This window comes from Leucoraja erinacea, chromosome 3, assembly GCF_028641065.1.
Source record: "Leucoraja erinacea ecotype New England chromosome 3, Leri_hhj_1, whole genome shotgun sequence".
Classification (NCBI taxonomy): Eukaryota; Metazoa; Chordata; class Chondrichthyes; order Rajiformes; family Rajidae; genus Leucoraja; species Leucoraja erinaceus.
The window spans coordinates 11302264-11327371 of NC_073379.1; the positions used below are offsets into that span (position 1 = coordinate 11302264).

The 25108-nt window shown below is 48.9% G+C and overlaps 1 protein-coding gene across 2 annotated transcripts in view; it reads left to right on the forward strand.

Moving 5' to 3' along the window:
• The window catches only part of LOC129695276 (FYN-binding protein 1), a 99071-nt gene that overhangs the window by 61025 nt on the left and 12938 nt on the right, over positions 1 to 25108 (forward strand). The window contains exons 8-14 of one of the 2 annotated variants that reach the window (XM_055632071.1): positions 5403 to 5562; positions 10880 to 11042; positions 13618 to 13649; positions 14974 to 15034; positions 17695 to 17835; positions 19090 to 19118; positions 20678 to 20741. In XM_055632071.1, the coding sequence (XP_055488046.1) occupies positions 5403 to 5562; positions 10880 to 11042; positions 13618 to 13649; positions 14974 to 15034; positions 17695 to 17835; positions 19090 to 19118; positions 20678 to 20741 (650 nt within the window). The remainder of the gene's footprint in view (positions 1 to 5402; positions 5563 to 10879; positions 11043 to 13617; positions 13650 to 14973; positions 15035 to 17694; positions 17836 to 19089; positions 19119 to 20677; positions 20742 to 25108) is intronic. The other variant, XM_055632072.1, reaches the window with a different exon arrangement.

The window sequence follows — 25108 nt, forward strand, 5'->3', positions numbered from 1 at the left end:
TGACCTCGGCTGCTGTCTGTGTGTAGGTTTGAACGTTCTCCCTGTGACCGCGTGGGTTTCCTCCGGGTGCTCCGGTTTTCTCCCACATCCAACAGGGAGACGTTTTAGTTTTAATTTAGCTTAGTTTGAGATGCAGCACGGAAACAGCCCCCCTCTGGGCCCGCGCTGACCAGCGAGCCTCGCACACTAACACTATCCTACACCCACTCGGGACAATTTTTACATTTCCCAAGCCGATTAACCAACAAACCTGTACGTCTTTGGAGCGTGGGAGGAAACCGAAGATCTCAGAGAAAACCCACGCAGGTCACGGGGAGAACGTACAAACTCCGTACAGACAGCACCCGTAGTCGGGATCGAACCTGGGTCTCCGGCGCTGCGTTCGCTGTAAGGCAGCAACTCTACCACTGCGCCACCGCGACTGACGTGCGGGTTTGTACGTTAATCGGCCTTCTGTAAATGGTGCAGGGAGTGGATGAGAAAGCGGGATAACATAGGGCTAGTGTGAGCGGGTGGTCGCTGGTTGGCGCGGACTCGGTGGGCCGAAAAGGGCCTGTTTCCGCGCTGCATCTATTCAAATCCGTTCCCATTGTTCACGCCCACGACAACTTACCCAATGCTCTTGGAAACTTGCCAACTCACCAACCCTCCCCCACCACACCCCCTATAAGCGAACATGTGCCGTGTCAACATTCCCTTCTATTTCCCTTTGGACACTTTCCAAATCATTTGATATTCATTTGGCATTCAGAGCATTGAGTATAGAAGTCGGGAGGTCATGTTACAGTTGTACGAGACGTTGGTGAGGCCACATTATGTTATATTAACTATTGTGTTCAGCTTTGGTCACCATCCCATAGCAAGGATGTCGTCAAGCTGGAAAGGGTGCAGAGACAATTTGCTGGGATGTTCCCAGGACTCGAGAGCCTGAGCTATAGGGAGCGCAGGAGGATGAGGGGTGATCTTACGGAGGTGTGTAAACTCATGGGGGAAGTAGGTGGGATGAATTCACGGAATCTTTTACCCAGACTAGGGGAATCGGGAATCATAAGACATAGGTTTAAGGTGAGGGGGGGGGAAAGATTTAATAAGAACCTGAGGGGTAACTTTTTCACACAAAGGGTGGTGTGGGTGTATGGAACGAGCTGCCGGAGGAGGTAGTTGAGGCAGGTACAATTGCTATGGGATGGTGACCAAAGATGGATTTAAGAGAGAGCTAGATAGAGCTCTAGGGGCTAGTGGAATCAAGGGATATGGGGAGAAGGCACGCACGGGTTATTGATTGGGGACGATCAGCCAGGATCGCAATGAGTGGCGGTGCTGGCTCGAAGGGCCGAATGGCCTCCTCCTGCATCTATTGTCTATGTTTCTATTTAACGTTTAAGAAACAGTTAGACAGGCACATGGATAGGACAGGTTTGGAGGGATATGGACCAAACGCAGGCAGGTGGGACGAGTGTAGATGGGACATGTTGTCCGGTGTGGGCAAGTTGGACCGAAGGACCTGTTTCCATGCTGTATCACTCTATGACTGGGAAAGTTGTAATTGAAGCAGAGAAGATTTATCATGGATGTTGCCATGGAAACTGCAGCCATGAAAGCCTACTGTCAGGTTTGCCAACAGCTCTGCCCAAGACCTGCAAGAAATCGCAGAGAGTTGTAGATGTAGCCCAGTCCATCACACAGACCACACTCCCCACCATCAACACTTCACGCTGCCTCGGGAAAGCAGCCAACATACAGTAATCATTCTCCCACCCTGGTCATTCCTTCTTTATTTTAGTTTATTCAGCGTGGAAACAGGCCCGGTGGCCCACCGAGCCTGCGCCGACCAGCGGCCACCCCATGCACTAGCACGATCCTACACACTAGGGAACATTTACAGAAGCCAATTAACCGACAAGCCTGCAGGTTCTTGGGATGTGGGAGGAAACCGGTAGCACCCGGAGAAAACCCACACGGTCACGGGGAGAATGTGCACAGGCAGCCCCCGTAATCAGAATCAAACATGTGCCGCTTGCGCTGTGAGGCAGCAAATCCACCACTGTGACACTGTGCCGCTCCTAATAGTCTGATGATCTGCAGACTGAGCTATCCGAGCCCTGATCCCTGCTGCCAACTGGCAGAAGCACTGCGAGTTTCGACAGCACTGTCGCAAGTAGAATAAAGAACTCTAAATGATGTTCAGCTTGATCTATTAAGTTCATGTGGTAGGAACAGAATTAGGCCATTAGCCCATCAAGCCCACTCTGCCATTCAATAATGGCTGACCTATCTGTCCCTCTTAACCATGTGATAGGAGAAGAATTGGGCCATTTGTCCCATCAAGTCTACTCTGCCAATGAATCATGGCTGGTCTACCTCTCCTCCTAACCCCCATTCTCCTGCCTTCTCTCCATAACTCCTAACACCCATACTAATCAAGAATCTGTCAATCTCTGCCTTTAAAATACCCACTCTTGGCCTCCACAGCCTTCTGTGGCAAAGAATTCCAAAGATTCACCACCCCCTAACCAAAGAAATTCCTCCTCATCCCAGAGCAATGCTGAACTACTATCTACCTCTGATGTCCCTCGTACTATTCTTGACTGGATATTGCTGGCTTTACCTTGCACTAAATGTTATTAAACATAGAAACGTAGAAAATAGGTGCAGGAGTAAGCAATCTGACCTTTCGAGCCAGCATCGCCATTCAATATGATCAGTGCTGATCATCCAAAATCAGTACCCCGTTCCTGTTTTTTCCTCACATCCCTTGATTCCATTAGCCCGAAGAGCTAAATCTAACTCTCTCATGAATACACCCACTGCCTTCAGTAGCAGAGAATTCCACTGATTCACTACTCTCTGGGTGAAAATGTTTTTTTTCCTTATCTCAGTCCTAAATGGCCTACCCCTTATTCTTAAACTGTGACCCCTGGTTCTGGACTCCTCCAACATCAGGAACATTTTTTCTGCATCTAGCCTGTCCAATCCATTAAGAATTTTAGATGTTTCAATAAGATTCCCTCTCATCCTTCTAAATTCCAGTGAGTACAAGCCCGGTCGATCCATTCTTTCATCATATGTCAGTCCCGCCATCACAGGAATTAACCCGGTGAACCTGCACTGCATTCTCTCAATAGCAAGAATGTCGTTCTTCAAGTTCAGAGATCAAAACTGCACACACTACTCTAGGTGCGGTCTCACCAGGGCCCTGTACAACTATAGTTGGACCTCCTTGCTCCTATACTCAAATCCTCTCGCTATGAAGGCCAACATGCCATTTGCTTTCCTCACTGCCTGCTGTACCTGCATGGTTACTTTCAGTAAAAAACGTATTCCCTTGTCATGTATCTATACACTGTAAACGGATTGATTGTAATCATGTATCTGTTGACTGGTTAGCACGCAACAAAAAGCTTTTCACTGCAGCTCGGTACCCGTGACAATAAACTAAACTGAAACTTCCTGAAGGAAGTCTGAAAGAACTGCAGAAGCTGGTAAAATCGAAGGTAGACACAAAATGGAGTAACTCAGTGGGTGAGGCAGCATCTCTGGAGAGAAGGAATGGGTGACGTTTCGGGTCGAGACCCGAAACGTCACCCATTCCTTCCCTCCAGAGATGCTGCCTCACCCGCTGAGTTATGGCCCTGCCCCACGGTACGAGTTCATTCCAAGAGCTCTCCCGAGTTTAAAAAAAATCAAACTCGTGGTAAGCACGGAGAATGAACGTAGCGGGTACGTCAGAGCTCGGTGACGTCTCTTAGCGGCTCGTAACGCTAACGGTACTCGGGAAGACTCGCTGACGGCAGGTAAGCTCGGGAAGACTCATGTACCGACGAGCGGCCATTACCGTAAATCTCCGAGTTCGAATCAGGGCAAACTCGGGAGAACTTTTGGAATGAACTCGTACCGTGGGACAGGGCCATTACTCCAGCATTTTGTGTCTACCTTCCTAAAGGAACATCCTTTTATTCTGAGGCTGTGACCTCTGCTCCTAGACTCTCCCACTAGTGAAAACATCCTCTACACATCCACTCTATCCAAGCCTTTCGCTCTTTCGGTAAATTTCAATGAGGTTCCCCTCATCCTTCTATGAAGGGATTATAATTTGCATTGTTCAGATAGGAAGATTAGAACTAGTGTTTACAAGACAGAAGTAGTCGTGTACTTCCCTGTTTTCATATTTAACTACGCAAACAATTAAAACCTATTTTAGTGACATAGTGTTTAACCATTTCGATTCTGGAATTTGCACTCATAGTTTCCATTATCCCCCCCCCCCCCCCCCCCCCCCCCCCCCCCCCCCACACATACCTCCCACCCCCTCCACTCCTCTATCCCCCTCCTCCCATCCCCTCCCATTCCTATTCCTCCTGTGAGATCTATCGTTTGTGCTCACAATCACTACTCAGAGACTAAATCGTGGAAACAAGAAATGCTTTATTTGCGAGTCTGCAGAATCGGGTGCCTCTCCAAGTTGAGACACACCGAGCAAAGGAAAAACGTCTATTTTTATACAATTCAGTATACAGTCTTTATTGATCGGACGCCTCCCCTTCTGATCCCTTCCAATCAGGGTACCGAGGTTCACAATCTTCCAACCCTCCCCTCCGTGCGTCATCAATCATTCCCTCTCCTCCCACATCATACATCGCATGTACATTTAAATTAGGTTCTTTGTCATGAGGAGCGTAAAGTTAATATTCATTTATTTAATCAAGCATGCTCAGTAGCTGTTGCCCTTACCCACTTAATTGTCTTTGACCGAAAGAATAGCTTCTGTGTTGTCAGCTACATTCCTTACCTCATCTTGTTATTCTACAATGTTAGCAACAGCTCTGAAGGTCTGACTGTTTGTTCGAATCACAAGGTTGGTGACTACAACCACTCGGCCCCTCACAATGATGGTGGTTTAATCATCTTATCCCTCACACTCCCTCCTGCTCGACATCCCTCTCCTCTCCTCTCCTTTTCACCTCCAGCTCTGGCCCCTTTCTCCACCCATCTGCTTGGTTTAGTTTAGTCTATGATCAGGTGTTACGAGGGACAGTGAAAAGCTTTTTTTGTCGCCTGCTAACCAGCCTGCGGAAAGACAATGCATGATTAACAATCGTACCATCCACAGTGCACAGATACACGATGAGGGAATGACGTTCAGTGCAAGGTAAGGACTAATCAAAGATAGTCCGGGGGTCCCCGGTCAGGGAGACGGCAGCTCAGGACCGCTCTCTGTTTGAGATATCAATTTGAGCACCCGGAGAAAACCCACACAGGCCACGGGGAGAACGTGCAAACTCTGTACAGACAGCAGCCGTAGTCGGGATCGAACCCGGGTCTCTGGTGCTGTGAGGCAGCAGCTCTGCCGCTGTGCCACCGTGACGCCTATCACCGTTGCCGACCTTCTGCCTCCCGTGCAGTTCTCGGGGCCAATCGAGGTGATCCAGACGGTGAAGGTGACGATGGATTACCGGGGCGGCAAGAACGAGCTGAGCTGTAAGCAGGGCGAGGAACTAGAAGTGATCCGCATCACTGACAACCCCGAGGGCAAGTGGCTGGCACGCACCACCGACGGCACATGTGAGTAGCCGGCACCTCACGGTGTGTGTGGGTGGGTGTGTGGGTATATGTATGTGTACATGGGCGTGTGTGTGTGCATGGGTGTGTGGGTATATGTGTGTGAGTGGGTATATATTGCATGGGTGTGTGCATGGGTGTGGGAATATATGTGTGTGGGTATACATGTGTGTACATGGGTGTGTGTGCATGGGTGTGGTGGTACAGATGTGTATATGTGTGTGTGTGTTGGTGTATGTGTGTGTCTGTGGGTATATGTGTGTACATGGTTGTGTGGGTACATGTGTGTGTGAGCATGTGTGTGTATATGGGTATATGTGTGTGATTGGGTATAAGTGTATGCATGTATTTGAATGTGGGTGTGTGTGTGTGTGCATGTGTGTGTGTGCGTGACGGCATGTGAGTATATGTGTGTGTGTGCATGTGGGTATATGTGGATATGTGTGTATATGTGTGTGAGTGCATGTGTGGATATATGTCTGCGCGTGTGGGAATGTGTGTGTAGGTGGGTGGGTGTGTGTGTGTGGGTATATGTGTGCACACGTGGAAATGTGTGTGTGCCCGAATGTAAGTATAAGCTTACGAAGAGCAATTCACCAATTCTGAATCCTGAGAGTGATTTCAACCAATGTGGACCAAGAGTGGGAGGAAAACACATGGAACTGCAGATGCCAGAATCCTGAGCAAAAAACAAAGTGCTGGAGTAACTCACCGGGTCAAGCAGCATCGGTGGAGGGAATGGGCAGGTTATATTTCAGGTTGGTGCTCTTCCTCAGGCTGAAGGTCCCGACCTGAAATGTCCCCCGGCCATTTCCTGAGTTACTTCAGCATTTTGTGTCTATCTTTAGTATAAACCAGCATCTGCAGTTCCTTTTTTTATTATATTATAGTATGGTGTAGTTATACAAGACGTTGGTGTGGCCACATTTGGAGTATTGAGTTCCGTTTTGGTCATCCTGTTAAGTTCACAGATCATGTTCATCGAGTCATACACTCATTCAGCGTGCAAAACTGGATCTTTGGCCCAATTTGCCCACGTTACAAACATGGAAACATAGAAAATAGGTGGAGGAGGAGGCCATTCGGCCCTAGCAGCCAGCACCGCCATTCATTGTGATCATGGCTGATCGTCCCCAATCAGTACCCCGTGCCTGCCCTCTCCCCATATCCCTCGATTCCACTAGCCCCTAGAGCTCTATCTAACTCTCTCTTAAATCCATCCAGTGATTTGGCCTCCACTGCCCTCTGTGGCAGAGAATTCCACAAATTCACAACTCTCTGGGTGAAAAAGTTTTTCCTCACCTCAGTCTTAAATGGCCTCCCCTTTATTGTAAGACTGTGGCCCTTGGTTGTGACCAACATGTCCCATCTGCACTTGTCCCACCTGCCTGCATTTGGCTCGTATCCCCATAAACCTGTTCGATCCATGTACCTGTCCAAATGTTACTTAAGCATTGCAACAGTACCAGCCTCAACTACCCCTTCCAGCAGCTCGTTCCATGCACCCACCACCCCTTGTGTAAGAAGGTTGCCCCTCGGGTTCCTATTAAATCTTTTCCCCCTCACCTTAAACCTACGTCCTCTGGTTTTCGATTCCCCAACTCTGTGTAGTCAGCCGGACCTCTCCTTACAGCTCAGGCCCTCGAGTCCCGGCAACATCCTCGTAAATCTTCTCAGCAACTTTTCCAGCTGAACAACATGCTCGCCGAAGGGCCTGGTCCTGTGCTGTACTGTTGTATATTATATGTTGTTAGTATCTGTGATCGCAGAGTAGGTATCTGGATCTCACTCTTCACTCAAGGGCTCCATCTAGAGGAAGAATTCAAAATGTCAGGCCTGAGCATCTGGAGAAACAGCAGATTGAACATATAACACAGCACAGGAACAGGCCCTTCAGCCCACAATGTCCGTGCTGAACACGATGCCAATTTAAGCTAATCTGCTTCGCCTGCACGTGACCCATATCCCTCCATTCCCTGCATATCCATGTGCCTATTTAAAAGCCTCTCAAACTATTTGAGATAGTTGAGATACACACTATCGTAGAAACATAGAAACATAGACAAGAGTGGCAGGAGTAGGCCATTCTGCCATTCGACCTAGCACTGCCATTCAATATGATCATGGCTGATCATCCCCAATCAGTACCCCGTCCCTGCTTTCTCCCCATTTCCCTTGATTCCGTTAGCCAATGACATTGAATATTATAACATGAAAATATTTTTTCAAACCGAGAAATAACATATCGTATCTGCCTCCATCAGCTCGTTCCAGGCACCCACTATGTAGGGGGAAAAAATTGCCCCACACATCTCCATTAAACGTTACCCCTCTCACCTTCAAGATGTGCCCTCTGGTCTTTGACATTTCCACCCTGGAAGAAAGGTTCTGACTGTCTACCTTATCTACGTTCCCCCCCCATGATATTATGGACTTCTATCAGGTCTCCCCTCAGAGAAGGATTAGAATGGGCATGAGATCACCTGAGGAGCAGGGTGGGCTCAAAGGTGCTGGCTTCCTTCTCCCTCCGTACCCTCACCATCCAAGACTGATAGGCGATGTGATCCCATTCCCAGCCTGAAGTGACTCGGTGACACAGAAACTTTGCAGTAACCCAAGAGTCAACAATCAAGAGAGTTTTTATTGTCATATATCCCTGGCAGTTCAATTGTTACTTGCAGCAGCAGACCAGTGGGAGTCCCTCCACGCGAGAGAGAATGTTACAGAAACCTATTGACCTCTAAATCTTCACTTCTTTGAACGTGGGAGTAAAACCCCGCGGTCACAGCCCGCCCGCCCGCATAGTCAGGATCGAACCCGGGTCTCTGGCACTGTAAGGCAGCAACTCTACTCCTGTGCTGCCCATATTGGCCTCACCAACATCTTACATGTAACAGGCAACATGACCTCCCAACTTCTATACTCAAACAGAAGACAGACACAAAACGCTGGAATAACTCAGCGGGACAGGCCCAGCATCTCTGGACAGAAGGAATGGATGACGTTTCGGGTCGAGACCCTTCTTCAGACTGAGAGGCAGGGGAGAGGGAGACGAGAGATATGGAAGGATAAGGTGTGAAAATGACAGATCAAAGCAGGCGATGATGAAGGCAATATCTAATTGGTTCATTGTTCGCTGAGGGGAAGGTGACAAGGAGGCATGGTGCACAACAGTCCTGCGATGAATTTTACACTTGGTCCATATCCCTCCAAACTTGTCCTATACATGTACCTGTCCAACTGTTTCTTAAACAATGGGATAGTCCCAGCCTCAACTACCTCCTCTGGCAGCCTGTTCCATACACCCACCACCCTTTGTGTGAAAAAGTTATCCCTCGGATTCCTATTAAATATTTACCCCTTCACCATGAACCTATGTCCTCTGGCCCTCGATTCCCCTACTCAGGGCAAGAGACTGTGCATCTACCCGATCTATTCCTCTCATGATTTTGTATACCTCTATAAGATCTCCCCTCATCCTCCTGCGCTCCATGGAATAGAGACGCAGCCTACTCAACCTCTCCCTGTAGCTCACACCCTCAAATCCTGGCTACATCCTCGTAAATCTTTTCTGAACCCTTTCAAGCTTGACAACATCTTTCCTATAACACGGTGCCCAGAACTGAACACAATATTCTCAATATCAAGTAGCGTGAATCGCATCATTCCGGTACTCAGTTCTTAAAGTTACTGTTACCATTATATACACTGCAGAAGGACAGTGAAATGAGCCGCAGAACCAGGGTAGGGGAGGGATGGAGAGAGAGAGGGAAAGAGGGCCCTTCAGTCTGAAGACCGGGTTCGACCCAAAATGTCATCCATTCCTTCTCTCCAGGGATGCTGCCTGGCCCGCTGAGTTACTGCAGCATTTTGTGTCATCGAGGGAAAGCAAAGGTTACTTGAAGTTAGGGAAATATATGTTCATGCTCAGCGCTCTGATTAGGGTTGCCAACTTTCTCACTCCTAAATAAAGGCCCTGTCCCACAGTACGATGAAGACGAAGATGATGATGAATCTCTTTATTGTCGTTGCACATGGTACAACAAAATTTAAAAGTCAATCCCACGGTGCGATTCACAAGAGCAATTTTAAATATATAAGATAAGGTAAATATACATACATATAAAATAAAAATAAAAAATTACAGATAAATAACAATAGCAGCTGAGGTAGAGCCATTCAGTTGAATGTGAGTGTTATTTCTTATTTTGCATTGTTAAGTTCACATATGGCTATGGGGTAGAAGCTGTCTCTGAGTCTGTTTGTGCGAGTTTTGAAAGACCTGTACCGTCTGCCAGAGGGCAGCAGGTGGAACAGGTTGTGTCCAGGGTGGGAAGGGTCCTTCAGGATGTTGGCTGTCCTGCCCTGTCCTGCCCTGTCCTGCCCTGTCCTGCCCTGTCCTGCCCTGTCCTGCCCTGTCCTGCCCTGTCCTGCCCTGCCCTGTCCTCCTGTCCTACGAGGTAATTCAAGAGTTCTCCCGAGTTCCCCCTGATTCGAACTCGGAGAATTACGGTAATAGCCGCTCGTAGGTACTCGGGGCTCTCGTGGATATTTTTCAACACGTTGAAAAATCTTCACGAGTCTTCCTGCGTTTCCCGAGTACCTGCCGTTAGCGTTACAAGCCGCTAAGAGACGTCCCGAGCTCCGACGTACCCGCTACGTACATTCTACGTACTTACCATGAGTTTGTTTTTTTTTAAACTCAGGAGAGCTCTTGAATTACCTCGTACAGTGGGACAGGCCCTTAAGCGACAAAGGGTCAAAATACGTGACAAATTCCCGACGGCAATTCGTTGACCGACTCGGCCGTGGCTGGGTGAATGATGAGTTGTCCCGGGTGCTGGACTACACACAAAGCCCAGCCGGCGGGCCAGCTGAGGAGTTTTGGCCCCAGCACCCCATCCAACTCATGAACCGATGATCGGCCATGAGAAGGAGGGGTGGTGGTGTCGGCGGTAAGCAAAGGTCCGAAGGTCGGACAGCTGGCCGGGCTGCCGACCGACCGACGGGGCTACGGGCGAGGCGCTGCTGCTGCTGCTGCTGCACTCCATGGGCTGCACTACGTCGGGACGGGTGAGGCGGGGCCGGACGCGGCGCTCCGACCCGACAGTCCCCTCGACCCGAGTAGTAGCGGTCAAATACGGGACAAGGGCGTTCCCGTACGGGACAAACTGATTTAGCCAAAAATACGGGATGTCCCGGCTTAGTTGGCAACCCTAGCTCTGACTGATGAAGGGACAAAATGCGGGCAGGTGGAGAGGTTTAGGTCTGCATGATTCACCCTCTCATCTCTCCCCTCTCTTGCTCGTCTCCTCTGCAGACGGTTACATTAAGGTGACCTGCGTGGACATCAACTACGACGAGATCAAGAAGAAGACACTAGGCAAGCCAAAGGAATTGGCGGCTGCCTCTCAAGCCATGAGGCAGCTGCTCCCGGATCAGGAACTCTACGATGACGTTGCCCCGACCAGTGACGTCACCATGTAAGGAGCAAAAAAACCTTGGAGACGCCCGGAATCCTGAGGGCTAGAATACAAAAAACATCGATCTAATGCTGAGGCTCTATAAGGCGCTGGTCAGGCTGCATTTGGAGTATTATGAGCAAATTTGGACCCCACATCTGAGGAAGGATGTGCTGGCCCTGGAGAGGGTCCGGAGGAGGTTTACAAGAATAATCCCAGGAATGAGTGGGTTAACGTATGATGAGCGGGCTTGTATTCGCTGGAGTTTAGAAGGATGAGGGGGCACCTTATTGAAACGTGCCGAATAGTGAAAGGCCTGGATAGAATGGATGTGGAGAGGTTTTTTCCACTAGTCTAGGACCGGAGGTCATAGCCTCAGAATTAAAGGACGTTCCTTTAGGAAGGATATGAGGAGGAATTTCTTTAGTCAGAGGGTGGTGAATCTGTGGAATTCTTTGCCACAGATGGCTGTGGAGGCCAAGTCAGTGGATATCTTTAAGGCAGAGATAGATAGATTCTTGATTAGTATGGGTGTCAGGGGTTATGGGGAGAAGGCAGGAGAATGGGGGTTAGGAGGAGAGGTAGACCAGCCATGATTCATTGGTAGAGTAGACTTGATGGGACAAATGGCCCAATTCTTCTCCTATCGCATGACGGAAAGCTCAAATTTATGACGGAAAGTTCAAAGGAGATGTGCGGGGCATGTTTTTTTACACTGAGGATGATGGGTGCCTGGAACGCGATTACAGGAGTGGGGGTGGAGGCAGATATGAGAGTGGTGTTTAAGAGGCTTTTAGACAGGCACGTGGATATGCAGGGAATGGAGGGATATGGATCACGTGCAGGCAGAGGAGATCAGTTTCATTTGGTATTATGTTCAGTACAGACTGTGGGTGTTCCTGTGTTGTACTCTTCTATGTTCTAAAGTCTCCGTTTTTCATTCTTGTAGCCATAGAGGAAATGGCAAAATTCTTCCGTTCCCAGCTACCTAGTTTAATTTAGAGATACAGCGCAGAAACAGGCCCTTCGGCCCACCGAGTCCGCACTGACCTGCGATCCCCGCACGCTAACACTATCCTACACACACCAGGGATAATTTACATTTTATACCAAGCCAATTAACCTACAATTCTGCACGTCTTTGGAGTCTGAGAGGAAACCGAAGATCTCGGATAAAACCCACATGGTCACGGGGAGAACATGCAAACTCCGTACAGACAGCACCCATAGTCAGGATCGAACCCGGGTCTCCGGCGCTGTGAGCACCGCTGCACCACCCGGTAATGTTCTTGCTCCTCAGTCTGCATGTTACGAGAAAGGCCCCACCAGTCCCAGACCTCCCCAGTGTTTGCTGCCTGCCCTGGTCATAATCAGTAGGAAGGAACCGCAGATGCTGGTTTACACCGAAGACAGACACAAGATGCTGGAGTAACTCAGCGGGACAGGCAGCATCTCTGGAGAGAAGGAATGGACGAAGTTCCAGGTTGAGACCTTTCTTAGTCTGAAGAAGGGTCTCGACCCGAAGCGTCACCCATTCCTTCTCTCCAGAGATGCTGCCTGTCTGGCTGAGTTACTCCGGCATCTTGTGTCTGTCTTCGGTTATAATCAGGATGGTCGGGTGGGCAGCAAATGGGCTGCTCACAGACCAGGGGATTCTGGTTCAGAATCAGATCTGTGCTTGCTGCAATACCGCACACTCCACCTTTTACTGAATGCGAAAGAGACCTTCATTCTGATCACCCAGCTACAGGAAGGATTTCATTCAGTTGGAGAGGGTGCAGAGAGGAGACTCACCAGCATGTTACCTGGGCTCGTGGGCTTCAGTTACAGGGAGAGGTTGGACAGGCTGAGACTTTTTTTCTTTGTAGCGTAAGAGGCTGAGGGGTGACCTTATCGAGGTGCACAAGGTCGTGAGGGGCATGGATAAAGTGAACACTCTTTTATCACAGGGTGGAGGATTCTAAAACTAGAGGGCTCAGGATTAAGTTGAGAGGGGGGAGATTTAAGAGGGACATTTCCACTCGAGGGTGGTCCGTAGCTGGGACGAGCTGCCGGAGGAACCTATGGAAGCAGACACAATTATGAATTTTAAAAGACATTTGGACAGATATATGGATAGGAAGGGTTTCAAATGCAGGAAAATGGGACTAGGCCAGTATACCAATGGGGAAAGTGGGCCGAAGGGCCTGTTTCCGTGCTGTACAGCTCCACGACTCTCTGACCAGTACGTGTGTTTCTGGCAATAAGGTCGACGGACTAGACTTGTAAGTTTCGTGCGGCACGGTGGCGCAGCAGGTAGAGCTGCTGCCTCACAGCGCCAGAAACCCCAGTTCAATCCTGACTTCACAGGGTGCATTCTCCCTGTGACCGGTTTCCTCCCACACTGCAAAGACCTGCAGGTTTTGTAGTTTAATTGGCTTCTGTGAATTATAAATTGTGCCGCGCGCTCATGTACGGGGTGATCGCTGGTCGGCAGGAACTCGGTGGGCCGAAGGGCCTGTTTCTGCGCTCTATCTCTCTGAAGACCAGCAACCTGCCAGATTTCTGTCGTTTCAAACTGTTGCTAATGTGCACCTTCTTTCCATTGCTTCCTCAGAGGTGGGGGGAACAACAGTGGTGGTGGCAGCGGTAAGTACCACTTACGCCTTTCTTACATATTTAGATCCATTTCCCCCTGTTCCCCAGCTCTGCGACAGTTCCCTCAGCCAAGTGTACAAAACCTCGTGAGGAATAGATCGGGTAGACAGACGCACAGAGTCTCTTGCCCAGAGTATGGGAAATCGAGGACCAGAGGACATAGGTTTAAGGTGAAGGGGATAAGATTTAATGGGAACCTCAGGGGGTAACTTTTTCACACACAGAGTGGTGGGTGTATGGAACGAGCTGCCAGAGGAGGTAGTTGAGGCAGTGACTATCGGAACAACATTTGGACAGGTACATGGATAGGTGTGGAGGGATATGGACCGAACGTAGGCAGGTGGGACGAGTGCAGATGGGACATGTTGGTCGGTGTTGGCAAGTTGAACTGAAGGGCCTGTTTCCACGCGGTATCACTCCATGACTATGAACTCGAAGCAACAGGTCAGGCATTGCCCCAAATCCCCAACTCACCTATGTTCCCTATCCGGACTCCACTGAAGGAGAATTTTCCTTTGGGCAGCACAGTTGCGCAGCGGGTTGAGCTGATGCCTCACAGCGCCAGAGTCCCGGGTTCAATCCTGACCTCGGGTGCTGTCTGTGGGCATGTAAAGTTTGTACGTTCTCCTGTGACCGCGTGGGTTTCCTCCGGGTGCTCTGGTTTACTCCCACATCCGAAAGACGTGTGGGTTTGTAGGTTAATCGGCCCTCTGTACATTGCCCCCAGTGTGTAGGAAGTGAATGAGAAAGTGGGATAACACAGAACTAGTGTGAACGGGTGATGGATGGTTAGCGCAGATTCGGTGGGCCGAAGGGCTTCCTTCCAAGTATCTCTAAACTAAAAACACAAATCATTGAACCATTGAAAGATACAGCATGGAAACAGGGCCTTCGGCTCACCGAGTCCACGCCGACCATCGATCACCCGTTCACACCCGTTCTATGTTATCCCACTTTCTCATCCACTCCCTACACACTAGGGGGCAATTTACAGAGGGCCAATTAACCTGCAAACCCGCACGTCTTTGGGATGTGGGAGGAAACCGGAGCACCCGGAGGAAACCCACGCGGTCACAGGGAGAACGTGCAAACTCCACGCCCACAGACAGGCAGCACCCGAGGTCAGGATCGAACTGTTGGTGGGGGAACTGAGCGGGTCGGGTAGCGTCCGTGGAGGGGAATGGACAGGCGACGCTCTGGGTCGGGATACTCCTTCAGGCCGATTCATTGAGGAGGGCTCGCTCGCGGCTGGCGCTGGGTAGCGAGGGCCTGACTCTCTGGTGTCTCTCTCTTCCTATTCCTCCCCCCTCCACAGGGCCCTTTCCTAGCGGTGAAGAGATCTATGATGATGTCGAAGAGATTCCTGAAGAATTGAAGTGAGTGGCCTGTGATGGGATGGGCGGTGGTGGGGACTAAGCCATGGTCTTGGTCAGAGGCACTAGATGCACACTGGAGTGCAGTGAGAGGCCGGGGGGTTGATTTAATGATTCCCCCCATTCGCTGTACGCACTGGAGTTTGGAAGAATGAGGGGGGACCTCATTCAAACTAACCGAATAATGAAAGGCCTGGATAGAGTGGATGTGGAGAGGATGTTTCCACTAGTGGGAGAGGCTAGGACCAGAGGTCACAGCCTCAGAATAAAAGGACGTTCCTCTAGTAAGGAGACGAGGAAAAATCTCTTTAGTCAGAGGGTGGTGAATCTGTGGAATTCATTGCCACAGACGGCTGTGGAGGCCAAGTCAATGGGTATTTTTAAGGTGGAGATAGATAGATTTTTGATTAGTACGGGTGTCGGGGGTTATGTGGAGAAGGCAGGAGAATGGGGTTAGGGGAGAGAGATAGATCAGCCATGTTTCAATGGTGGGGTAGACTTGATGGGCCGAATGGCCTGAATCTGCTCCTTGAACTTATGAACTTAATGACCTGCAATAACCTAGAAATGGTAATTACAATCTCATCCTGATGTACTGAAATCCAATGGTCCAAGCGAGCAAGACCACAGTCCGGAGAGACATAGTCTGAGTTTTACTTGCCTGAAAGGGACTGCTATCGATACTGACTTGACAGTGCGGAGATTACAACTTCACCCCGTAACTACTTATCTGTTATTAGATGATAAAGAAATAAATAAATAAGTAGTTTGGGTAAATGTGCAGGCTTTAAACAAGAAACATTGAGAAATATATTTTGGCAAATAATAAAATGTCCTAATTTTGTCCAACTGACAGCTGACAATTATCCCATTCCTTAGCTTGCATCTGAATAAAATTTATTTCAAAATGCATTGATAGTTTATGATAATTTAAATGGTAAATGTAGCTTCAGAAGCGTTTTCATTTTGCATGTTAAAACCCACCTGAGAACCATGGGCGATTTTGCAATTTTACTGAGGGATTTTTCACTTTTAAAACTTCTCATATACCAAATGAATAAAGATAAAAAAGTCAATAATGCCTTACTTTTGATGAAATTCAGCGAGCATAGATCCGCACCCACATGACTGAAAATTTGAAGTGGAGTACATGCTATACATCCGGTACATGTTAGTGAATGGGAAAACACGCACTTTCACAACCGTTAAAAACATCGAAAACGGCCAGTTTTTGAGCTGCAATTTACTGTGCCAGTCGGGGTGACCGTGAGGCACAGCTACCTAAATTTACAGTCCAAACAAAAGATAGAAACTAAGGTAAATTCAAGAGGGAGCTGAAGGTGCCAATCCAGCGGAAGTGACCAGCGGACATTTGCCGTGGAGATTTAAAGATCCAAAATATCGGGAATTATCGCGTTTGCTCGCTGCATTTCATCAAAAGTAAGGCATTATTGACTTTTTTTTATCTTTATTCATTTGTTATATGAAAAGTTTTAAAAGTGAAAAATCCGTCAGTAAAATTGCAAAATCGCCCATGGTTCTCAGGTGGGTTTTAACATGCAAAATGAAAACGCTTCTGAAGCTCCATTTACCATTTAAATAATCGTAAACTATCAATGCGTTTTGAAATAAAATTCAAAACATAACCAGGAGGACAGTCAGACTGGTGGGAGAACTGGGATGCCGGAGGGATGGAGAGAGAGGGAATGCAAGGGTTGCTTGAAGTTAGAGTAGTCAATGTTCATACCGCTGGGGTGTAAGCTGCCCTAGCAAAATATATGAGGTGCTGTTGCTCCAATTTGTGCTGGGCCTCACTCTGACAATGGAGGAGGCCCAGGACAGAAAGGTCAGTGTGGGAATGGGAGGGGGGAGTTAAAAGTGTTTGGCAACTTGGAGATCAGGTAGGTTTAGGCGGACTGAGCACATGATTACAGCTAAACGATCGCCGAGCCTGCGCTTGGTCTCGCCGATATACAGAGGGGGTGGGTAATGTTTTAGGTCGAGACCCTTGTTCAGCCTGAGAGAGGGAAAAGCGACATATGGAAGGGTAAGGTGTGAAAACGAGAGATCATAGGGGACGAAGATCACGGTGGCGCAGCGGTAGAGTTGCTGCCTCGCAACGAATTCAGCGCCGGAGACCCGGGTTCGGTCCCGACTGCGGGTACTGTCTGTGGGGAGTTTGTACATTCGCCCCGTGACCTATGTGGGTTTTCTCCGAGATCTTCGGTTTCCTCCCACACTCCCAAAGACGTACAGGTTTGTAAGTTAATTGGCTTGGTAAATGTATGTGTAGGATAGCGTTAATGTGCGGGGACCCGCTGGTCGGCGCGGACCCGGTGGGCCTGAAGGGCCTGTTTCCGCGCTGTATCTCCAAACTAAACTAAATCAAGGAAAATGTAGAATAGATCATTGGTGACTGAGGGGAAGGTCAAGAGTCAAGAATCAAGAGAGTTTTAAATTGTCACGTGTCCCAGACAGGACAATGAAATTCTTACAGCTGGAGCAGTAGCGGACACAGTAGAGATGCCGCCTGTCCCGCCGAGTATTTTGGGGCCGATCCTGGGTGCCACGGGAGGATGTGGTTTGGAACGAGTGGTTCTGGGCTGGCAGAGTGGCACCAGGAGTTGTAACGTGCGGGTAATAACAGCGTACCTACTTTGAAGCCCTGCTGCACAGGACGCATCAAAGCAGAACTCCTGGTCTTGGCTGAAGAGGAAGAAGGCGGAGACGGACGCCAAGGAGGGAAAGGCGAGAGAGAAGGAGAACAGTGACTCTCTGGGCAAGAGCAGCGAGCGCTGTCTGCCGTAAGATACGCACAATGGCCGGACCACCAGCCTACTAATAACCCCCATCTGGTACTAATACGTTGGAGTGTGTTCATGCTAACTTGATTAGCAGCAGTACTGACTCCATGTGCCAATGTCTCTAACCCAATCAAAATCTTTTCCAATGAGTGAAGACTACCAGGGTTGTTGTAGACACAAGGAACCGCAGATGCTGGAGTTAAAAAAAAAGACACAGAGTGCTGGAGGAACTCAGCGGGTCAGGCAGCATCTGTGGAGAACATGGATAGGCGATGTTTCACAGAGTGCTGGAGGAACTCAGTGGGTCAGGCAACATCTCTGGAGAACATGGAAAGGTGACGTTTCACAGTGTGCTGGAGTAACTCAGCCGGTCAGGCAGCATCTGTGGAGAACATGGATAGGGGTTGGGTCGGGTCAGGAAGAAGAGTCTTCTATCCTTAAAGCTATGTCTCACACATTTTGTCTTTTCATCTCTGACCTTAGACCTTCTACAAATCAGAAAAAATACTCACCCGTATTCACCTATCACTCGCCAGGTTTTCGAGCTGCCCCCACCTCTTTTCCAGCTTTTTCCCCTCTAACCATAATCAGTCATAATGTTGTACAGCACAGAAACAGGCCCTTCTGCCCAAGTTGCCCACTCCGACCAACATGCCCCATCTACACCTGGTACCGCATGCCCACGTTAGGCCCATATCCCTCTAAACCTGTCCTATCCTTGTACCAGTCCAGATGTCTTTTAAATGTTGTTATAGTCCCTGCCTCAAATACCTCCTCTGGAGGTACCACCTCGTTCAATATATCCACCACCCTCTGAGTGAAGAAGGGTCCCGACCTGAAACGTCACCTATCCATGTTCTACAGAGATGCTGCCTGATCCGCTGAGTTACTCCAGCACTCTGTGAAACGTCACCTATCCATGTTCCCCACAGATGCTGCCTGACCCGCTGAGTTACTCCAGCACTCTGTGAAACGTCACCTATCCATCTTCTCCAGAGATGCTGCCTGACCCGCTGAGTTACTCCAGCACACTGTGTCTACGTTTTTTTTAAATCTCTGAATGACTTTGCGAAGACCATGTCTGACTGGGTTTGCATGAGGCTTCCATGTCTGTTCCACTAACATGTTGATTCTTGTCTTTACCTCATCAGCCTCTAACATTGTCAGTCTATTACTTTTACCTCTCAATCACTCCCTGAGGATTCAGGTCTCTCGTTGCTGTGGAGTAAATTTCTCTCTTTTTTATCTCTGAAGGTCCATCCCTCCATCGTCAGAGCTTGCAGGTAAGGGGATTTCCAAAGTGCTGCGGTTGTGTTTTATTTATTTTGTGTGTGATTTTTGTGCTGTGATTTTGATGATCTTGAGATACATTTCCATACTGACTTCACTATCATGCCCACCCGGTTCAAAACTCTTTTATTGACATGCGCACCCAGATCCAGCTATATTCTTGTCTTGCCTACAGTTCAGTGAAAAATCCCACCACACACACTGCACAGTCTTACTAAGTATAAGTGTAAAGCCCCTGTCCCACTTTCAAATTGGTGACCTCTGCCTAGTTTGCCCTTGACTCGTACTCGCTGCATGGTCGCCACAAGGTCGTAGGAGGTCTTCGTAACTCTTCCTCGTGCTCGTGAGTGGTCCCCGCGTACTCGTGGCCTCAAGTAGGTCGCGGCGTTTTTTTCCAGCCTGATTTAAAATGTCCAGCGGTGGTTAAGTCCAGCTTCTTTCACCTAAGGAAGCTGGCGAAGGTGAAGCCCATTCTCGAGCGGCAGCATTTTGAGACAGTAATCCATGCCTTTATTACATCTAGGCTGGATTACTGTAACGCGCTCTATTTTGGAGTTGCTCGTTCTTCACTGGCTCGTCTCCAGTTGGTTCAGAATGCTGCTGCTCGCCTTTTAACAGGGACTCGAAAGAGGGAGCACATATCGCCAATTCTGGCCTCCCTACACTGGCTCCCGGTGCACTTTCGAGTTCATTTTAAGATACTGTTATTTGTTTTTAAATCTCTGAATGGGCTCGCCCCGCCTTACCTCTCTGAGCTGCTCCACCCATACCCTCCTGCCCGGTCTCTCAGGTCAGCTGGTCAGCTGCTCCTGGAGGTACCGATGTCTAGTCGGAGGCTCAGAGGGGATAGAGCCTTCTCTGTTGCTGCTCTGGCACTCTGGAACACCCTGCCGTTGCACATCAGACAGGCCCCCTCACTGTCCATCTTCAAATCCAGTGTTAAAACACATTTGTACTCCCTGGCCTTTGACCATGCCTGAGACTTTGCTTCTGTTTTTGGTGTTTTTGATGTTTCTTTATTTTACATGTCTTTTCCTACTATTTCTTTTGATTGTTATTTTTGGTGTGTATTAACTTTTTTGTCAATGATTAGTGATGTACAGCACTTTGTTGCAACTATGTTTGTTTTTAAAGTGCTCTATAAATAAAATTATTATTATTATTATAGCTAGTCGTAGTTGATGTTAGGTGTGGAAGACTGTGGAAGACAAGAAGAAAGGAAGAGGCAGAGACAGTGGGCTGTGGGAGAGCTGGGAAGGGGATGGGAAAGAGGGAGAAAGCAGGAACTACCTGAAATTGGAGAAGTCAATGAAATTGGAGAAGACTTTAGCATCAAGTACACTGGTCTTTTGCAAAGTTAACCGGCTGCCACATGCTTAAAGCCAAGTGTTTGTCCGACTGTACCTCAGTTTGGTTTATTGTCACGTGTACTGAGGTACAGTGAAAAGCTTTTTGTGGTTGGCTGGGGACTGGGGCTTTTGCTGTGGTGAAGTATCTTTCACTCTCAGCTGCAGTTGTTTTGCTGACGCCTGCCTCTTGTTCTCTCCCCCAGGGGGTGAAGACGTCTACGACGATGTCAGCGCAGAAGATTTCCCACCACCGCCTCCCGAATTCAGGTACAGTCCAACCAGCCCCGGCGATAATCAGCTCCCAAAGCTGCCTCAATGTTTCAAAGGTGCTTTTAATATCACATCCAGGGGTGGAAATCCTGGTGGGGCCAGGGGGGGACACGTCCCCCGTCCCCCTCTCCCCCCTTTTTTGTAATCCGGATTTTAAAACCCGATGAAATCTCCGCTTTCCGCGCGAAAGTGGGGGCAGGATTACTGATCTAGGGCGCCGACTGGGCGAGAGAGACGTCAGTCAGCAGGCAATGGCCAGAGACGTTGGGGTTAGACAGGAACTGTGCCCCCAGGCCCACAGCCAGCGTAGAGAAAAAGAGCTAAACCAAGCTCAACTGTGCCTGTCCCGCCGGGTTAACCTACAGCCCTGCCTGGACTTGCGGGAAATATGGCCCAGGTTTACAGCCAGCGCGGAGAAGCAGCGCTGGTGTCCCGTCAGTCCAGGCAGGGCTGTAGGTTAACCCGGCGAGCCAGGCAGGGTTGAGCTGCATTTAGCACTGGATTGAGCCTCCATAGCCTCGCGTATGTGTGTGCGTGTGTGCGGCCGCCTAAAAATGGTTTCCCCCCCTTGTCCCCCAGTCCCCTCCATATTTTGATAGCGATATCCATGCCTGGTCACATCTGCCAAGTGTAGGCGCACAGTGAAATCCCAGTTCAGTCCAGTCTAGTTTATTGTCACGTGCACCGAGGTACAATGAAAAGCTTTTGCTGCGTGCTATCCAGCCAGCGGAAAGGCAACACATAGATGCTGACTCACCCACTGAGTTTCTCCAGAATTTTTATCTACCTTTGAATTTTCCAGCATCTGCAGTTCCTTTTAAACATGGTTACAATCGATCCATTTACAGTGTACAGATACATGATGAGAGAATAACGTTTAGTGCAAGGTAAAGCCAGCAAAATCCGATCAAGGCTGGTCCGAGAATCATCAATGGGGTAGAGGGTGAGACTGCTCTTAGAGTATTTTGTTCAGTTCTGGGCACCATGGTTAGGAAAGATGTTGTCAAGCTTGAAAGGGTTCAGAGAAGATTTACGAGGATGTTGCCAGGACTAGAGGGTGTGAGCTGTAGGGAGAGGTTGAGTAGGCTGGGTCTCTATTCGTTGGAGCGCAGGAGGATGAGGGGTGATCTTATGAAGGTGTATAAGATCATGAGAGGAATAGATCGGGTAGATGCACAGAATCTCTTGCCCAGAGTAGGGGAATCGAGGACCAGAGGACATAGGTTCAAGGTGAAGGGGAAAAGATTTAATAGGAATCGGCGGGGTAACTTTTTCAACAAAGGGTGGTGCGTGCATGGAACAGGCTGCCAGAGGAGGTAGTTGAGGCTGGGACTATCCCAACATTTAAGAAACAGTTGGACGGGTACATGGATAGGACAAGTTTAGAGCGATATGGACTAAATGCTGGCAGGTGGGACTAGTGTAGTTGGGACATGTTGGCTGGTGTGGGCAAGTTGGGCCGAAGGGCCTGTTTCCACGTTGTATCACTCTATGAGTCTATGACTCTATCGTAGTTCAGCGCTGCTCACTGGATGAGTCCAGTCTAGTACAGTCATACCCATGCACATCCCCGATTAGCATTTTGTACAGAAATAGTCTACTAATCCCGCATCCATAGAGTGATAGACCTGTAGGTCACAGCCTCTGGCAGCTTCTGCCACCCACCAAACTAAGGAGGCAGCACCGGTGACCATTTGGCCTGTTTGTGATGGTCTAGGTTTAGTTTCATTATCGTCACGTTTACCGAGGTACAGTAAAAACTGGAGTCCGACAGTGAGTCTGAAGAACGGTCTCGACCCGGAACTCACCTATCCGTGTTCTCCACAGATGCTGCCTGACCCGCTGAGTTACTCCAGCACTCTGTGAAATGTCACCTATCCATGTTCTCCACAGATGCTGCCTGACCGGTGTTGTATTTATGAGTTTAGTTTGCTTTAATTCACCGAGGTAGAGTGAAAAGCTTTTTGTTGTGTGCTATACAGTCAAAGACAAGGCTATACATGATTACAATCAAGCCATCCGCAGTGTACGGTTCACATTTGCTGGCAAGCAGCTAGATATAATAGTGACAATTAGGAGGCTTTTGGATAGACACGTGGATATGCAGGGTATGGAGGAACATGGATCACTGTATGTGCAGACAGATAAGAGTCGGTCCTGACATCATGTTCAGCACAGACATTGTGGGCCGAAGGGCCTGTCCTTGTACTGTTCCATGCGCTATCACAATTCTTAGAACCCTGTACCTTGTTCCCGATGGTTTAGTGAGATGAGAGTGTGGCCAGGGTGGTGTGGGTCACTGATGATGCTGGCTGCCTTTTTGAGGCAGCACCTCCTGTAGATCCCTTCGATGGTGGGGAGGTGAGTACCCGTGATGGACCAGGGCAGTGTCCACCACTCTATGTAATCTCCTTTGTTCCTGGGCGTTTAAGTAGCCGAACCAGACCTTGACGCAAGCAGTTAGTATGCTCTCTACATTGGAAAAGAGCTTACTGTATATAAAATGGAGATGAATGAGAAGAGATGTGATTTGTTTTTTATGGCATGAGAACGAATGGAAAAGGATCTTGGCTTTGCAGATTCCTGGATCACTTCTTTATTTCTTTAAGCAGAATAGCAGAACACAGCTCGGCATTTGATTCTAACATGACTCTACACTCGGTCTGCCCATGCTAGTAAGCTGCTGTCTAGGGCAACCATTGATCTGCCCAGGTGGAAGATCACTGATTTATCCGTAAATCTGCATGGTGACACAATGGTAGATTTTGCTGCCTCACAGCGCCAGAGACCCGGGTCCGATCCTGACCACGGGTGCTATCTGTACGGAGTTTGTACGTTCTCCACGTGACCTGCGTGGGTTTTCTCCGAGATCTTCGGTTTCCTCCCACATTCCAAAGATGTACATGTTTGTAGGTTAATTGGCTTGGAAAATGTAAAAATTGTCCCTAGTGGGTGTAGAATGGTGTTAATGTGCGTGGGGTCGCTGGTCGGTGGGGGCTCGGTGGGCCGAAGGGCCTGTTTCCACGTTATATCACTAAACTATAAACTAAACTAAACTGACAAATCAAAGTGTAATTTCTCAGGCTCGTTCTGATGGTTTGAGTTTTTTGATCTTTTCCAATATAACGATCTGTCATGGCCCAACAACATTTAAGCAACAGCCAAAAAGTCACACCAAGCTTTACTTCCTGAGGAGTATGCAGATATTCCAAGATGGCGCCCAAATAGGGTTGCCAACTGTCCCGTATTTTGGGCTAAATTGCTTTGTCCCATATGGGACCACCCTTGTCCCGTATTTGACTGCTACTACTCTGGTCGAGGGGAGTGTCGGGTCAGAGCGCCGCGCCCGGCCCTGCCTCACCTGTCCCGACGTAGTGCAGCCCATGGAGTGCAGCAGCAGCAGCGCCTCGCCCGTGACCCCGTCGGTCGGCAGCCCGGCCAGCTGTCCGACCTTCGCTTATCACAAACACCACCACTACCCCTCCTTCTCATGGCCGATCATCGGTTCATGAGTTGGATGGGGTGCCGGGGCCAAAACTCCTCAGCTGGCCCGCCGGCTGGGCTTTGTGTGCAGTCCAGCACCCGGACCAACTCATCATTCACCCAGCCACGGCCGAGTCGGTCAACGAATTGCCGTTCGGAATTTGCCCCTTATTTTGACCTTTTGTCCCTTAATTGGGAGTGGGAATGTTGGCAACACTAGGCCCAAGTCTGGTGACTCTCCGTGTGCTGGTTCCAGATGTGGATCTGCAATCACTCATTACATTCGCTCCACAGTTTTGAACCTCTACACCAACAGCAGCATTTCTTACTTTAACTTTTCTCCTTATGATCTCCTCCCAGACCTGTCGATTGTCCAACTCTCAGGACCACTGCACCATCTTCAATCGTACCTCACTGGACTTTATCTTGCACTAAACGTTATTCCCTTTATCATTTATTTGTACATTGTGGATGGCTCAATTGTAATCATGTATTGACTTTCCTCCAACTGGTTAGCACACAACAAAAGCTTTTTGCTGTACCTCGGTACAAGTGACAATAAACAAAACTCAACTCAACTGAACTGAACAGACCAACCTTCCTTCCATTGACTCCATCTACACCTCACGCTGCCTCGGCGAGGCCAGCAGCATAATCAAGGACCAGTCTCATCCCGGTCACTCCCTCTTCTCCCCTCTCCCATCAGGCAAGAGGTACAGAAGTGTGAAAACACACACCTCCAGATTCAGGGACAGTTTCTTACCAGCTTTTATCAGGCAACTGAACCATCCTATCACCAACTAGAGAGCAGTTATGGCCTTCCATCTACCTCTTTGGACTTTATCTTGCACTAAACTTTATGCCCTTTATCATTTATCTAT